Source organism: Channa argus, chromosome 3 (assembly GCF_033026475.1).
Source record: "Channa argus isolate prfri chromosome 3, Channa argus male v1.0, whole genome shotgun sequence".
Classification (NCBI taxonomy): domain Eukaryota; kingdom Metazoa; phylum Chordata; class Actinopteri; order Anabantiformes; family Channidae; genus Channa; species Channa argus.
Genome location: NC_090199.1, coordinates 18,527,137 through 18,545,334, shown reverse-complemented (window position 1 = coordinate 18,545,334; position 18,198 = coordinate 18,527,137). Strand labels below are relative to the sequence as shown.

The following is an 18,198-nucleotide window of genomic DNA, read 5'->3' as shown; positions in this document are numbered from 1 at the left end:
TCCTCATTAACCATCTTAATGATATTAATTACTAAATTACTTTTTTAAAAATGCGATGGCCTCAGCCAGGCCTCGGTTTTGTCTTTCCCGGAGCCTGCTTACTTCAATCTTTATTTTGTGTCATCCATACTAATGGTTCAGCATACTTTAAGCAAGATGCTGTTTAACCACCTCTCAAAAATTTACATCTTCCAAACCCTAGAACCACAGGCCTATTTCTAAAATACATTTATTAACTATGATTGTAAAAAAAGTGGTTGTCCAACAGCTTACAACTGTCCTTAAGGAAGACAATATTTCCAGGCTGCTCTTGCACTTAACTGTATATTAGTACTGGATCTCAGTGCTGCTTTTGATCCAGTGGATCACTGTGTCCTTTTTGAAAGCCTCAGTGGGTTTGTATCTTTGGTGTAGCCCTGGGATGTTTTTTCACTAACTGTTAAACACTATGAGCTTTGAATGCAGGCCCTGTCCTGTGATGTCCCTCAGGGTTCTGCCTTTTGTTTAGTATTGTTTGTTTTATACATGTTTCCTATTGATCGTCTATCTAAATTAACAGCCAAAGGCCCATAATATTGCTGTAATCCTTATTTAACAAACCAATGTGTTTAGCCAGTTACACACAATATTCAGTCTCTGCTTTATTTCTAAAATTCTTCATAAAGTATATGCAAAGCAATTATGTGACCAGCTGAGGAGGAAGAACTTGTTTGAAAATTTCCAGTCAGGACATATAGTACATCACAGCACAGATACAGGGTGGTGAAAGTCACCAAAACTCTTCTAGCTGTAGATAACTGACTCGTTTGTATGCTTTTCCTGTTAGGTCTTAGTCCTGCATTTACCACCATTGACCAAAACATTTTATTAGTGACTGAAAGCTGTTACTGAAGACTAAAAGTGAGTCTCGTCATTAAATGCATGGTCAGGGACAACATGCAATGTCTTTGGGAACCAACAGGGGGCAGTAAACCACTAGTTGAAAACCCCTGATGGTTTTAGTATTGAGGTGGCAAAGTATCTAGTTTAGGACAAATCTAGTCTAGAACACTTCATTCTCGTTTACCTATGCCCAAGACAGACAATACAGAGCAGTGCTGTGGTCCTTTTTGTGGCGGCACTTTTTTGTTTATGTTTGTGCTTAGGTGGTGGGGTGGTTTTCCCACTTCTGCAGATCCTGAAAGTTTCAGAAACAGTTTGTCAAAATGAAGGCTGCTAAATCTAAAACATAAACTGCAGTTGTAGCTTGACTTGGCCAGACGAACAGCCTGCATGTCATTTATTAAGGCTGCAGATGTTGACACGAGTCAGTCAGCGGTAGGTGCAGTGGCGCTCCTGGTGCTGCCGTAGGTCCACTTTGTGCTGGAAGCCATACAGGCAGCGAGGACAGTGGTAGGGTCGATCCTCCCTGTGTTTACGGCTGTGGGTGATGAGGTTGGAGCTCTGGCTGAAGGCCTTCCCACATATCTGACACACATGAGGTTTCTCCCCTGGAACAAAACACAACACAAGTCTGTTGAATTTACTGGATGTTCAAATTGTATATTATAAAAAGTTGGATGAGTTATTTCCTATACTATTGATAAGATAAGAATTGTTATTACTATTGCAATTATGTTTGCATCGCATAGATAAACATATACATACTGTATACAGAATGTACATGGAAGTGTTGTTCCTATTCACTGTGGCATAAATGATTCCTTAACAAACATGACAATGAAATGCTGGGATGTGTGTATGTGCTGGAAGCATTAGTTGTTAGCATGAGTGATGTTTTTAAAATTAGCCATAATTTGATAAATACACGCAACCAAAGAGTATACATAAACCCACCAGTATGTATGAAAGTGTGCTTCTTCATGTCGGACTTCTGGTGGAACCTTTTGCCACAGTACTGGCAGGGATATGGCCGAGTGTCTGAGTGTATGAGCAGATGAGTGGAGAGGGTGGAGGAGCGCTTGAACACTTTCCCACACACCGTGCAGCCAAACGTCTTCTCCTAAAACAACAGTGACTGTGGTTATGGATCTACAAGCACTATGCATGTTTTTTATCATCCCAAGATATTTTAAAATAAAAGAAATGTGATGACCTTGCCCCTGTATGCTGCTTTCTCAGTATTTATTATGCTGGACTTGATGTGAGCCGTGGACAGTGGTGCTCTGCTTCCGTGACTCTTACAAATGTGAGTCTTCAAACTAGACAGACATGAAAATATCTGCAAGGACAAAACAAACAGAGTTTGCGACGGAATAAAAATAGAGAGATAACTGTAAAAATCAGGAGAGGGGAAGTTGGAAAACAAGTTAAAGTCACTAAAATTATAAAGCCGGCAAATCTTAAAAGACAAATCTGCTTTTACAGAATTCTCTGGTTTGCAAAAGTAGGTTTCAGTGGACAATTTAGTCCAGTTTTACACACCAGTTGTCAGTGTGCGGTTTGACAGCCTGACTGCTGCTGAAACTAATGGACCAGAGAAAATGTTAGCATCCCAACACGCTTTTAGTTTTTACTGAATTTTGCTTGTAACTTGAAGTGTTTTTGTGCTGTACAGCCTCACACAGCTGCTCCAGCTGGGGGTGCTTTAAATAATTGTTTTCCAAAATGTCCTGTTCAGTATGTGGTGTTTTCACTTTATCGTTTACATTTGTAATATTTTGTGTATTTAAATATACAGTATAATGGTTTTATAACAGACTGTGCTTATTGTTTGTACTGCAGTTACATTTGTCATGTCCGTATAGCTATTTTACCTCAAGTCAAGTTGTATCGGCTACATTTTCACTTAAGCTGTTTTCTTCATTACAGACACAAATCAGTGAGTATGGCATTGTCCTAATCTCTGACAGTTGTTGTTTGCCAACTTACAAAAGTCATTTACTGGACAACATACTTTGCTGCAGAGGGGACACTCTTGCTTTGGAGCGCTGGTCTTCCAGCAGACACTGCTCCTGGTCTCTCTCAGGATATGGTGGTGCTGGGTCAAGTCTCCCAGTCCCAGGGACAGTTTGTCTAGATGACCTGAGCTCACCTGAGGCCACACTCCTGCTGTGGGAGGGGGAGTGCTTGCTTTCTCCACAGGGCTGAGCATGTTTGACTTGACAGGACTGTACGTCCTCAAGGGCTCAGCAGGTCTAAAGTCTAAGAACACAGACAGGTAAGCTTCTGATCATTTAAACTGATACAGTTTTAAAGGATTTCATATTTTTCATTGGCACAATTTAAATAACTATACAGTATACAAGATTTCCTCAGCCCCCCTTTTCTGTGTCCTATTCTCTGGTTTCAGCCCTTCACTATTGCTCAATGTGAATCATTTCAGTAGATTGTGCTTGTGTTTTTACATCTCTGTAAAAGATTCCTGTGAGGAAAGGTGTATATAAACATGAAATAAGAACCCACCATATGATTTGGAACAGAGTGGTTGAAGGGGCCCATTTCCATTACACTGATCAGTGGCTGGAAGGTCCTTTTGAAATAATATGTTGGACACTGCTTTATTATCTGGCCTTTCTGCTGCCGAGTAGTCCAGTGACGTATCCCAGGACTCCATCTTTTTTTCCACATGACTGAACATTACCGGTGTGGATCCAGAACTGGAGCTACGTGCTGCGGGCCGAACATGGTGCAGCCCTCCTCGCTTCACCAAGAAAGAACGAGGCATCATTCATGAAGGAGGAAGACCTGAAGTCAAAGTTATCTAACAAATAAAATAAAGCCAGTGTTAATGATGACAGACATATTTGGTCCCGATCAGTCCACCTGATTAATTTCCTTTATTTGAATCTTACTGCTTACTGGTTATATCCCAAGGGTAATACAAGGTATTTGTGCCCAGAAGAGGGCAGCAGAAGCACACATTCAAAAATAGATTAATTGAAATAATCCCTTTCAGATACTGTGGATTTGCTGCTACTGTTAGGAAGAGAAAGAGAGGGACCATCGAAATTTTTTGCATTTGTTAGTACAGGTGATTATAAGAAAAACATGTTGTAACATATAGAGTATAAAGAAGAATTGTTACCTAAAGACGCCTTAACCCTTCCAATTTAGTGACTGTTTGGAGAACGGTGACCTTTAGCTCTCTACAGGTTTTTCAGAGTTTAAAGGTGTCTCACCCCGCATTTAATCTGGTGTTTGGTGGGTTTTTGTCATGTGAACAGACCCTGTTTGACAATGTGTGCCATCCAGCCAAGGTTTTCTTTCTGTGCTGCTCTTGCCATTGCTCTGACCTGTTCTTAATCAGTTTCCTCTTGGTGAGTGATTTTTTTTCACACTCTAATAAACAATCATTTTCTTTTCTGCTTGAAAAACTCTGGGCGACCTGGCAGGTACCTTTTCATTAACAGTGGCATTAGAAACAATACAGGCTTGAGAGACGGGTGCTCTCGTTCTTGGCGCTGAGTCTGACATTTGGACCCAGTAAACCCACTGACTTTTATTGTGACAATGTGTCATATCAGAATTGCAACTATCACTTAACTTCAACACATTTCATGACTCAGTGCTCGAGCAAAGGTGAAGCTCCTGTGGAGAATGAAGCGTTAGACCACATGGCACAGAAAAAAGTGACGTTTGAAGCTTTAGGTTTTTCCAAGTTGAAAGAAATTTAAACATGTGAGTAGTTTCTAAATAAATTAGAGGCTACATCTTTATACACACAATCATTTATTTCCATCTACTCTCACCCTGACTAAAAACCAATAATAAATAGAATACGAGCTCCTGTACAACACTTTTTTTTTTTGTCGTTTTTGCTTATTCAGGATTCAGGGTCGCCACAGTGGATTGTCCACATGTTGAATTGAGTTTTTATGCCAGATGCCCTGACGCAACCCTTCTCAATTTCTACTGGGCTTGGACAATGGGGAATGGGCTGTTAGGGTTCAGCATTTTGCCCTTTGACATATAGCAGGGACCGGGGATCGAACCACTAACCCTGTAGTCTGTGGATGACTGCCTTTACCAATTGATCTACAGCCGCCCCTTATGCTAATATCGTAAAATAAAAATTACATTGTCAGGTTGGAACTTGCAGGACTGGACATTATCTATGACAGCAGCATATTCAGGAACAGCACACACCCCAGCCTGACCCGAGCTGAACCCACCAGACGGTCCCACAATGAAAAATGTGTAGGATCATGAAATGTTGTGTGACCAACAATTGTTTCATAGTTTCCAGGTTCCTTAACACTTGCTTTCTTTGTCAAACCTATTGAGCTCTTTGAGTCTTTGGTATTTTATGCAAGTCCAAAGGCCTGGTTTATTTTCAGTGAGGCATTGTACACCAATAACCCACAACATTAAAAGAGGTGGTCTTAGAATATACAAAGGTCAGGATGCTGAGCAGTGCGCAGCCACACAGCCCAATACACAGACAAATATGAACCTGTGTGCATAGGCTGTAGAAGTACACAGATTCAATACTCAAGTAAAAGAGCAAAGTATTGGAGTAAAAGTATTTGCCTAAAAAAAAATTCTCCACTACAGGTACCAATTCAGATCTTAAAAGTCAAACTAACCAGGTTACCTAGTCTTTTCCTTGTGTACAGTAGAGTAATTAATAAAAGTAAAGGCCAAAGATTGGACAAAATTACGTCTGGGAATATAAGCCCTGAGCCTAGTTTTAAAGTCTGCGATCTCTGTCAGTACGTACGAACGGACGAGTCACAGAAGCTTTTTCAGACCTTTTTTCCAACGGCAGAACTTTCATTGGGTTATTTCTCCTGTGACTTCTTTAGTTTAGTTGAATTTCTTTTGCTCGAGCATGCCCTGAGCTGTGGCTCATCACACAGACGGCTGTGAGTCCGATCAGTGGAACCGGAGTCTAGTCGAGACGCCTGCTCTCAAGGTTGATCAGATAAAACAGTAAATCAATGAATCGTGTTTTTCTGCAGCTGTGTCTGCACACAGTATTCATATTAAAACATGCTGAATTGAGTATTTAAAACTATTAAAGTGTAAAAATGTACTAAAATCACTCTATATTTACAGACGACCAGAGGTCAGATGTCGTGGAAATTGACAAACTCAATACTCAAGTAAAGGTTCAAGTGCTGAAGAAATTCTCCACTACAAGTAAAACTACCACTTCAGCTTGATTACCCAAGTTGGAGTACAAATGTACATGCGCTGAAATTGACTTAAAGTTCAGAAGGGTAAGTACTTCTCTATATAAAACTGTGTATTTTCAATAGTGCATCAACAGTAATCCACAACCACTCGACAAACTCTCAAAGGAAAATTGTTAAAGCAATTAGCAATTAAATATATAGCAATTGTTATAGCAAAAAAAAAACAGCAGGGATTGAACAGATTTTGACCCACTTAGATTTTGACCCAGAAGGTTGATCCGTAATAATACTTTATTATTTAATAGCTTATTAGATTTTGTATTGAGACTCCTAATCTGAAAAATGTAACTAGTAACAAAAGCTGTAACATGTACGCGGTGGAGCAAAAGTACAATATTTTCTGCTAAATTGCTGTGCAGCAAAAGTAGTAGTATCCTAAAATGCAAATACTGCAGTAAAGTACAAGTACTCTACTTAAATACAAGTGTATTTAAGTAGAGTAATTAGTACTCTACCTAACTTAGTTAACACATCTGGGTGAATTCTCTCCTCTCTCATAAACTCACATAACAACTGACTTACCTTACAATTGCAACGAAAAGATGAATTGTGATGAATTTGTGGCACCAAAAAATTTTATTTTGCCTAAAAACAAAACAAGAGAAGGATCCACATGGCCTAGTGAACAAAGTTTTTATCTTCTAAATTCATAAACAATGGAATTGGTAATTACAGATAACTACAAGTTTCACCCAGCTCTTCCCTTTGACAGCTCCCTTAATGTCTACGTTGGGGAAACAGCCCCAAAGTGTCTTATTTTGGTTGTCGTGTTTAAATGGGAAATATTTTTGAACATATATATATATATAGCATTTTCCAAAAATAAATATGCAAGTACTTACCAGATTTCACAAGCCCCAGTTATTCTTAAAGTCACACACGACCTTCACACCAATTATTCTGTGGAGACAAATGTTTGATATCAGGTTCGGTGAGATCATGTGTAGTGTAAATCACATGGGAAGCCAATCTGTTCTGAGATGGACTGTGAGCCGCCGATCTTGTCTGCAGGTCGGTGTGATGAGAGTAAAGCAGGACAAGGAAGTCTTTCGGCTCTGACACCTCTGAGTTGTCACCCTAACCACAGTGCTTCCTCACACACAAACCCAAACACTGCAAAGTTGCAACAGCACTAAATCCATCCAGCTGTAAATAAAAAATTAAAAAATGAATCATTTCAATGCACATGGTGCAGGTGTTGCAGTGCTGCACAAATTGAATACAGCATCAGATTAACGGAAGAGGAGGAATGACTGCGCTGAAAATTCTAAAGAAAGTGTTGACACAAAATGTCGAAACAGTTTTGTTTCAAAATACACCGCTAAGTCCAAAAGAAGCTGGCTGATGCAACAGTGGATTTCTCTCTATATCTTTTTAATAAAAAAAATGCAGCACACTAATGTAAAAGTGTGAATAAACATGTATACATATGAAATACGCTGTGAGAAACCTGTTTATGTCTAAGGAATGACGCGGAAGTGTTTTATCATTTGTAAACCTTTCATTTTACATAAATATGATGAGAGTTGGGATGGGCTCCAGCGCCCCTGAGATCTTGGAGGGATAGGCTATTGAGGTAATGAACGGTGGATGGATGGTGGCTCTGCTGTTCACTTACAGACCATGGATGGAAATATTCTTTATATTTGTATGATATTCTACAAAAGACCACAATGAAATGGTTTTATAGTGCGCGTCTAACTGTGTAATTGTAGCTTATGGCTCTGTGCTGTAGAGCTCCACTACTGTGTGAAAACTAATTCGACACATCAGAGAACCACACTGTTGCACTGGTGAACAAAAGCTCCAATAGTGTGAAAACGGGCACTGTAGTTTGTGTCCCACACTGTACTCTGTATTACTGCTATTAATACTCTGTATTACTGCTATTAAGTACTACTAGCGCGACGAAATATAACCCACTTACTTTTTTCTCTTATTTAAGTAAAGTATTGAGCACAAACACTTACTTTAAAATAATTCTACTATATAATTAAGTTAGAATTGAATGGGCCTGGGAGGAGAGGGCAACATGAAACATCGACAAAATCTTAACTGTTGAGGTTTGCAGAGGGACAAACACACTTAATTTGAAAGGGGAAAATCCAGAGAGCTAATGAGTTTGAGTGCTAAATGTTAATTTACAAAAAATAGGTCAAAGTACCACCACAGACTTTCTGGTAACACTTTGCATTACAGCTAAGTAATAGCAGAGTAATAATTGGGGTAATATTGCCAAAATAACAAGGTATATAGATAATAGCACATTATTAATTGAATAATACCTTGGAAATAACAGGGTAATAGGACGTTAATACCTCACAAATAACGACGTAAATGGGTATTATGTTAACAACCTGAACTTGCAAGTGAACCACTGACCCTGTGGGCTATTCAGAAATTCTAATTTGTGTGTAAAGCCTTTCCTAATGTCTGACAGTGAAGTAGTCACCACTGATTCTAAACTAGTCTAAACAAGTAGGATGTTTCCACTCCCACATTGGATTTGTTAGTTTAATTCACCTCACACTTCCTGGGTCTAGAAATGGATTATGAGAAAATGGGCCCGTGGGCAGAGACAGTGGTTTTGTTTGTTTGATTGTTGACCTTTTGAGCCCCGGGGCCCATGGCAGGCCTGTTCAGTACTCCATCCATGTCTGGGTCTAACACTTATCCTGTAAGTAAAAATGTGTGGGTGTTGCAAAGTGTTTTAACTAATGCACTTTGTTAGTTTTGTCATTTTTAATATATCAAGTTGAACCACTGTGCATGGACATTTGCACCATAGAAGCTCTGAGTAAATATAATGCCCCAGTGATAGACATCAACAACACAATCTGGCCTTTGCAAAGGTGCAATGTTAAAGTTTATTTTGTATCACTCTTCAAATACAGAACACTGAAATTTAATTTCCCCATCATACTGGAATTAATATCATCTTTACTGTCATTATATATATTTGACAACAACATCAGTTGAAGAGAAAAAGAGAAGGCGGACAAGGTTCCTGGTTTTGATGCTGTGGATATCAAACGGTTGTCACAAACAGCACGATTCTGAGAAATCCTACACCAGACTATCCACGGTGAACACTATCTGCAGGGGAAAACTCATCCTTTAGCACTGCATCACCTAATTTGTTGCTTTAAATCAGGTAAAACATGGCGGCTGTTCTTTTTTCAAGATGTTAAGTCCACACATTATGGATGTTATGTGGCTGTTTACTGAAGGGACGTAGGCTTGAAACATATAAGTTGACATTGAGGATAGTGTGTAAATCCACCTACTTTTATGGCACATTAATATTATTTAATTTATTTCTCATTTAATGTTGTTTAAACAAAAGGAACAAAAAAAAAAAAACAGTGGTACTTCTAAAAATAATATTAAAGATGAGAGCTAGTACCATATTGAAATAAAAGTAATTATAGTAATTTATAAACATATCAAAAAGTTTCATCACAGTAGATAGAGTTGTATTTAGACAGTGGTGAGATCAGAGCACCATCACTGAGCAGCAGTGTACAGATGTGTCACTGTGATGAGGACACTGAGCACAAATCTGGGTCCAGATTAGGTTTGTCTTGGACATATTTTTTTTTTGAATGAAATCCAAACTAAAGATTTCAGTTGTTGTGAATTTGGCAACACCTCTAGTTAGTAGTAGTATTAGCAAGTGTGTGCATTTTTAGTACAGCTCCAGGAGATCATTCAAAACATGCTTTCAATGGATCATAATTAAAACAATGCAACAGAAAAATAGCAATCTGTGCATGTTTATACCACAGCCAAACAAATGATGGACTGAGGCAATTTATCACTTCTTTCAAACAAACCAAAAAAAAAAAAACCAGTATTTAACATCCAGGATTACATCTAACTGGGGCAAACGTTTCAACAGAATTTCCAGAAAAACAGAACATGTTATTGCTGTTATTCTCCAGCCAGGCGCCAATCAATCTTTCCAGAGGAGGAAGGCACAACAAGATGATGTTATTAAAAGAGCACCAGTCAAAACATGAAGGAATGATGACGTATCAAAGAGAAACATTAATGTCCATTTTTCGCTCCACGCAAATCTAACTTTTGCCTGCCATTACTTTTCATCTCTTCAGCAGATGCTTAAATTAATCATTAATCATCATCGCATTTTGTTGCATTTTGCTTTTAGTAATACACCAACTTTTCCAACTTAGGCTAATGTTAAATGATTTTTGGGATACCTTGTGTTTTTCTGTTTACTTTTTACTGAGGGTTTTTTTTTTTGTTCAATTTGCACACATTTAAAACATTTTCTGACACAGTAGGCTAACACTGAACCCACGATTGAATGTGTTACATTAAATGACATGCATGCACCTACTTCCCTATCATGTCCAGTAAATTTCGTTTTCTCATGGACCCCGGCAGTAACAATAAGATTACTGAATCTAAATTAATAGCTATAAAGGTAAATTTGTTAGACAGTAATATATTTAAAATCGTATAGATTTTAAATGGGAAATTTAGCCGGTTATGACCCACAGTGAAACTGATCAGAGGGCTTAAATCTCAGAGCCAATGCAAATCTACACTGTGTACATAATAATATCTAGAAAGAACTGAATGAGAACCATTTGAATTTAGTGTGAAGATATCCAAACACTGATTTCAGTGAAGAGATTTCAGTTTCTACACCCACCACTAAAAAGCTGTTATTTGCAACAGCATGGTGGGCTAAGCAACATCCTCTTTAACTCTTTGAGGAAAATCCAATTTCCTTATTTCTGAGAAGATGGCAAAAATGCTCTACCTTACAAACAAACAAAACACTGAGAAGCATGTATTGGACTTTCTGAGAAATTATCCCAAGATCACTTCGAGAAATAACAAAGTTAGACAAAAAGTCAAGATGCAATGTTGAAATGTTGGGAGCATGTCAGGTCCCTATGTCTGAAGAGCTGGATATAATAAGATATACAGTACATTAACCCACAACATTTTCATAATGCTTAACATCACGAGCATAGTTTCTCTGTGTAGTGCAAAAAGCTCATCATGACACCCTGTTTGTTAGACACACACTCAGACTTCTCAACGTCTTCAGTAAGAACTGTCAGTGACAAAGCTTTAAATCTTATCCATATACTTTGTTCCTGTCAAACTGTATATTTCATACTTCTCTATACATTTTACAGGCTTTTTCCTAAATGAATATCTTGTTTGATATGCAAAATATTTACCACTCACCCTCAGGAATGACGACAACCTTTCAGTTGTCATCCTTACGTTATGAACTACACCCTCAATTTCGCCTGGCCAATCAAAGGTGGTATGAGCTCAATAACTAGTGATTCCACATCAGCACTGTTACCTGGGATTTTTCTTTTTGCTTGTAAGAGGGAAACACTGCTGAACAGCTGAAAGGAGTTATACCCCACCTGACATATTAAATTTGATCTGCAGCCAAGGGATTGTTCAGTTAACATAAATACTGGAAATTTTTGCTTAGAGTGACAAAAACTGTCATTTCAGAGAGGAAATACCAAATTCTTACTTTTAATTAATAAGTAATAAAACACACCCTCACTCAATTAAATACTCTGTAAACACTGTAGCTGCTACAGCTTCACTTGGTCTGGTATGACCAGTAGCTTGTGATAGCTAATGTTAACTAATATTAGAAAACATTTTCTAGATATTAACGAGTCAATTCCCTGACTTTGATTCTTTTCATCTTTCATTTCATTTCATCTTCAATATTTTCAGGTTACTCTAGTGTGATTTATAATAACGAGTTTTCAACAGATAAAAAAAAAAACAACCTTTTCTTGTAGTCAAGAAAACAAGGAAAAGAATTAAGCAAATTAACTACCGCTAAGCTAACAGTTTTCCAAACTTAACAGTTTAACCCACAAATGTCCATTCATAAATGTTGAGAAACTTTGGGGAGGCTCTGTTTTCAGATATGATCTATGGCAAAGTTAATGATGGGTTGCAACACAAAAAATAAAAAAAGATTTACAAAAGGAAATACAGGAAAAACAAAATGGAAGAAGTAAATTATAGCAGCACATTTTCCATTTCTGAAACACTCTGTTGCAGTGAACCTGTAACAGATGTCCTGTTGGCACAAAGGACGCTGGAGAAAGTTGGGCCTCTCGGTATCTCTACACTCTTATAGTTTCATCTAGTTATTTAGATATACAGTATATATAAAAATGAAAATAAATTATAACATATAAATATTTTAAACAAAACTAAAGATTTGGCAATACTGAGTTTCTTCCTTCCTTTTTTGTGAGTTATGGTGAATATGTTTTGACATAGGCTGTTGTATTAACTTGCATTCTTGTTACCTGCAAGCCACAGACACAGACAACACACATATTTAATATGTTAGAGTGTTCATGATGTACGTACGTAAATGCAATCTTGTGATAACCCTTGTTTGATTTGTATTTATTCCTATACCGCTCCTCTCCAAGCCATCACCTTTGAATTTCACTTGTTTGCAAAAATGTGAATGGTTGGACGATATTTTTTCTGAAGGCAGTGAAGATGGATGTGCGTCTTTCTAAATAGAGGCAAAACATAGGGATAAGAGAGAATAAGGATGCGTTTACCTCTGAACCAATCAGGAAGGACATTTATACGAGGGCAGACAGACGTCAAGAGTCTATTATTCAGTTTACAAGGAAAGGGAGGAGATATTTTGTGTCTGTCTACCCATGCTTCAATTCTCGTCACAGTCACAGATTCAGGTCCAGTGGTTGATCTCAAGCAGCTAGCAGCAACATTTGTGCTGGTCCAATTTCAGTCAATTTCAATTGCTTGTATGTCAGATATTTGTGTTTGGATGGACATGAATTTTGACAGAAAGTCTCTCGTGCAGTTTCACATGGGAACAAGGAGATATCTCTCTCTCTCTCTCTCTCTCTCTGTCTCCTTGAAAACTCAGTTTCAAGGACTGGATAGTGTGGGGAGCACGGTGGTGGAGAAAGTAATAGGAAAGGAGACACCAGGTAGTAATGATCAGAGGAGGTCCAATCAATGCAACTATGCCTGATTCAAGTAAAAAGTAAACTCTGGAAAAGCTGAGGAGGTGGACTGGATTGGATAATGCAGTCCCAGTTTATAGTAGCAGTACTGCTCTTTAGATGTGAAATGTCTCTTTAGGTCAAAGAAATAAAAAGCAATCTTGGCGCCCCCACCACAGGTCTTAGTTATCCAGTGCTCCAGCACACACGATGCTGCCGTACAGCTGCTGGGGGTCCGGGTGTGTCCGCACTCGCTCCTCCGTCTCGCTGTCTGTGCTACCCTCGCTGTCGAGGCGGGCAGAGGGGTGACACTGGCCGGACAGGGAGGGGTAGAGGGTAGTCGGAGGCAGCGGGCTGGGGAGAAGGTCCTCATCTGAGCTCAGGTAGTCTCCCTCAGCAGATGCTGGGCTGGCCAGGCAGAGATCCTGGTAGTTGGTAGTTCCACCTCCACTGCTGACCCTGGAGCTGGGGACCGGCTTCTGCCCTCGCAACAGCCTTATCTGAAACCAGAGAAAGAAATATTATATTTGGAGGGTCCTGCAGGTATTTAGAGATTTTTTAATTTTTTTATTTTAGGCCTACAGAAAGACCGACATTACCTATGTCGCATATCAATACATTTCAAGAAAAGACTAAACAACAATGTGCAGTACTCAATACTTCTTCTTCCACATCCGGTCTTTGGCTCTGAGCCCTTAGTCCATTTAATCCAACTGAAGATGCAAAACTTTAAAAAGAAATAATAATAAAAGCTTACTTTTTTCTAAAGAACTGGGTGTTATAGATTTTATACTCAGAGAAAACTGTGTATTTGTTGGTAGTTAGCTTAAAGGGGATAAATAAACACTTGGTGCTCTTGTAAGTGTCCCAGAAGGTGTGTGGGACTGATTAAAAGTAAACTACAGCATCTGGTCATTGCAAGGATACAAAATAAAAAATACAACCCCAATTCAAAAAATGTCAATATGAAAATAAAACTATTCAATAACTTTCTGGCCTATTTTGAAACATGCATGTGCCAGAATAGCCCTATCAAGAAATACAAAACTACAACCCAAATTCCAAAGAAGTTAGGAAGATGTGTAAAACCTAAATAAAACAGAATGCAATGATTTGTGTATCTCATCAACCCATATTTTATTCACAATAGAACATAAACAACATATCATAATTTTAAACACACGTTACCATTTCATAAAAAATATTAGCTCATTTTGAATTTGATGGAAATACATCTGACCACAGAACAGTTTTCCAATTTCTCTCAGACCTTGATCTTTGGCCCATTTGATGGTGGTGTTTCTGGATCATGTTTACATGTGACTTCTTCTTTGCATGATACAGCTTTGAATTACATTTGTGGATTTCACAGCAAATTGTGTTTACAGTGATTTCTGGAAGTGCTCCTGAGCTCATGCAGTGATGTCCAGTAGAGACTCATGCCTGTTTTTGATGCAGTGCTGCCTGTAAAATAATTCTCCATTTGTTTTTTTTATTTGCAGCAATTGCTTTTCCAGCCTATTCTTACCCCTGTTCCAACTTATTTGAGATGTGTTGCTGCCTGCTTCAAAAGCAGGTTATAGATTTTCCATGAAATGGTAAAATGTCTTGTTTTAACATCTGATATGTTGTTTGTGTTTTATTGTGAATAAAATAAGGGGTTGATAAGATTTGCAAATCATTTTATTTTGTTTTTATTTCCTTTTTTTATTGGGGTTATAAAATTGAGGCCTTTAGCACAAAGATACAGATTTTATTGCATCTTTTATGTTATTGGTGCCGGTTCCGACCCTGGATAAAATGGGAGGGTTGCAGCAGGAAGGGCATCTGGCGTAAAAACACATGCCAAATCAACATGCGAAACATGTCCCCTCCAAAAATATATATATATTTAAAAAATTGGGTGTAGGATGAAAAGATAAATATAAGAGAAAGATGTAAATAGCAGCATGATTTAATGGTATTTCCACCTTAATACATGGAACATAGCATCTTTTGACAGATGATTTTAAGTGAGCAAAAGTAAGCAAAAGCAAAGTTACCCAGGGGGAATAATAAATTGTTGCATATGATTAGTATTGGTTTTAACCCTGGATTTTACCCATGAAGAGTGAATTTTATGTAGAACAGGTTTAATCAGCATGAAGAAAGCAAAGAAAAAAAAATTATTTGGTTTCTTTGCCATGTTCTTCGTAACAAAAGACTGCATACAGAAAAATTCAGCTTAGTGAATGAGGGAGAGCTCATTAATGATGCTATTTAGAGAAAATTTACCTAACATAAAGTGGCTCAAGTCAGAGGTGAAGAGGTGGAGGAGAAATCAGGTTACTCTCCTGCTGCATGTGTAAGTGGATTTCCAGTAACCAGGTTTCTAAGGTGCATGCAAAAAAAATTCCCCGGTTATCATCGAAAGCTGATTTCTCTGAGCTCCCCAGTTACTTAAGTGAATGTAAATGCACATAAGCTGTTTGGCAGCTGTGAAGAAACACTCAAAACCAACAGTCAAGGACATCACCAACAAGCTCCACAGAGCAGGGGTGAAGCAGGATAGTTCATCATTTAAAGTTAGGCACATGAGTAAAAATAAAGAGGCCATAACACAAGATACAAATCCCTCAATAGCATTAAGTAGAATAGGTACAGAAATTAAATATTGAAGTAATGAAACAAAGATTGATAGACTAATTGGAGGCTCCCCCATCTTTATTGATCAGTGTACAGTGTACCGTGGCATTCTGTACCTGTTTACAGAGAAATGCATTAAAACTAATCAGAACTTGCAGCAAAACAGTGATCGAAAACATGCTGCCTCAACAAAAAAAACTTAACCTTAACCACCCGCCAATGCATTTCACCTGCTGAAGAGGACATTAAATGGGATGCCAGTATGCAGTATATGAGGAAAGGTAAAATACTGTATGTCCTAGCCCTTCACATGTCACAATTTTAAACATAAAGAATAATAACAAGCTATGACACAAGTTTACAAATTATGTTACATTTGTCAGATAAGTTTAATGTCAGGTGCTGGGAACTTTTTTAAAAGGTTGAGGGGTCTGTAAAAAAAAACAACCTGTGAAACCCACAGATGTGTATCTTGCTTACCATTTAGAAATTCTACAAATAGGGTAGCAGGGTCTATACAGCTAAATCAGAGCAAATGGAGGTTTCCCACCTGACTGCCATGCCAAATAAGGGAACATTAACAAACAAAAAAAAAGAAAATATTTTTTTGCATGTTTCCATTGCACTGATCCTGTCCAGCTTTCAGATCACAGTGGATTTATTTGCTTGACAAAAGTGTTACCATCACAGTTTATCTACACACGCATGCCTTTTGCATGTTAACCCAGCATGTACCACAGTGACTCATGACAAATCTCGGAGGTTTTTGTTTTCCCCCTAACATATACCCAGACTAGTTGCAGTCGGGGGGGGAGGGGGGGAAACTAGTGGTTAACCAATGGAAATGTTTTGACTGTGTCTGGCTGCTCTTCAAACTACAGCAAGAAAGAACATACAGGGGAAGCTTGTTATTCTAATCTTTGCAATATGAAGAGATTAATGAATATAAAAATAAGCTAAAGAGCTCCACACTGCTTAAATACTAAAGAAATTACCAAATTTTCAAGTCAAGATAAATCAAAATATACATTTGGCAATTTAATGAGTAAAGCCAGTTCACCTCCAATATACAGATTCTGGCATTACATATTAGCACTACTAATATGACTCATCCATAGGTTGATCGCCTAGACGTCTATACTGAGATTTTTCTAAATGGTTCACTGCTTCCTCATCAGTACTCACGCAAGTTTCAGTCTCATTTAAAAAAACCACTGCTGATAAAAAAAGGTGGGGAGAGGAGAAGAAGAGAGAGAAGTGGAGCGGTAAAGGGCAGATCTCATCACACCCCCTCACTTTAAAGTTTATACACTTCCCTACTAGTCACGCACTGTCACTCTCTGAATGAACAAACTGAATATTTGATGTGTGAGAACGTTGTATCTCCACAATGCTGGAAAGCTCTTAAGAAACTGAAGACAGCATTTAATATATATAAAAATCACAAGAGGTCGGCAAATGAACTTAAATTATTAAATTCATGGAGATTGTGCTACAATTGACAAAGTGAGCGAATAACTGTGCACAGACGTCACACAGCTGTGGGCTCACCTATAACAGGAAAAACACACACACACACACACTCTTTTGAAACGCACTCATCTTTCAGAATTAAAGCTCAGTGACAAACAAATGATTAGAATATACTTGACGGGTAAGAGTAGTGGTCTCATATTACAAGAAAGACATTGACACAACAGTGAGTGTGTAAAGGTGGAAGTGGTGTCTGTTGTGAGGCTGCATACAGATGAAAAGATCAGTCTGTGGTGGATAGCAAACTGTCAATGTCGGCCTTACATATTCTGCATGCAATTTTGAAGCATTAGTCAAAGACAACACGTAGTGATCGACGAAATGACTCAACTGTATTAGTAGAAATAATACATTATAAGCACATACTTAGGCAGTAGTGTTTGTCATAGGTAACAGGAATGAAAACATTTGCAGGAGCTAAACTACATTTAGTAGGTCAGATTCGTAATATACATAACAACATTAATAAAAAATAAATGTCAATATAATGGAGACAAGCAGCTGTCTCAATTATTTTAAGTAGTTAAAACTGCTGTGGTATTGATGTCTCAATTTTTAAAACTTGAGGTTACCTCTGTGCTAACAACTGCTATTTGTGTTAACTGATGTCTAAAGGACTGATGCATCATTTGAAAAACTAGAGAATCCCACCTGCATGTCCAGAAACATCAGCACAATGACAATTCTATTTAATTATCGAGCTACAAATGAGCCCTGTGCAAGGTAAATAAATTTTTTCCCAAGCATCAGGGCAACTGATTATTTTTAATCAATGTTATATAATCAAAAATATAATCAAAAATATATGGAGTATTTTGTCTATTAGCAAGCAGAAAACATATCAGAAAATTGTGAAATCAGTTTCTGAGAGTCTTAAATTC

At 38.0% G+C, this 18,198-nt stretch overlaps 2 protein-coding genes across 7 annotated transcripts in view; both read right to left on the bottom strand.

Annotated features, from left to right (window-relative positions):
* Positions 1-85: 85 nt before the first annotated feature.
* Positions 86-7,387, bottom strand: LOC137123562 (zinc finger protein Gfi-1b-like). Of its 2 annotated transcripts, XM_067497496.1 has the most exons (7): positions 6,983-7,387; positions 6,663-6,725; positions 3,406-3,703; positions 2,897-3,144; positions 2,096-2,221; positions 1,837-2,002; positions 86-1,490 (listed from the first exon to the last, which is right to left on the bottom strand). In XM_067497496.1, exons 3-7 carry the CDS (start codon positions 3,668-3,670, stop codon positions 1,312-1,314), a joined length of 984 nt encoding a protein of 327 aa, XP_067353597.1. In that variant the 5' UTR covers positions 3,671-3,703; positions 6,663-6,725; positions 6,983-7,387; the 3' UTR covers positions 86-1,311. The 2 variants fall into 2 exon arrangements, with proteins under 2 accessions (XP_067353597.1, XP_067353596.1); XM_067497495.1 differs by lacking the exon at positions 6,663-6,725 and having other exon boundaries at positions 6,983-7,386.
* Positions 7,388-8,976: 1,589 nt separating this feature from the next.
* Positions 8,977-18,198, bottom strand: part of evi5l (ecotropic viral integration site 5 like) — a 31,000-nt gene continuing 21,778 nt past the window's right edge. For all 5 annotated transcript variants that reach the window (XM_067497489.1, XM_067497492.1, XM_067497491.1 and 2 more), the window contains one exon: positions 8,977-13,659. In XM_067497489.1, the coding sequence (XP_067353590.1) occupies positions 13,342-13,659 (318 nt within the window). In that variant the 3' untranslated portion in view covers positions 8,977-13,341. The remainder of the gene's footprint in view (positions 13,660-18,198) is intronic.

Bases quoted from the DNA above. Each gene is read 5' to 3' on its own strand.
- LOC137123562 (XM_067497496.1), bottom strand. From the start codon at position 3,670: ATGATGCCTCGTTCTTTCTTGGTGAAGCGAGGAGGGCTGCACCATGTT. The intron at 3,145-3,405 runs GTGGGTTCTTAT...CTGTGTTCTTAG, and splicing joins ACTCTGTTCCAAATCATATG to ACTTTAGACCTGCTGAGCCC. The intron at 1,491-1,836 runs GTGGGTTTATGT...GTTTTGTTCCAG, and splicing joins GCACACTTTCATACATACTG to GGGAGAAACCTCATGTGTGT.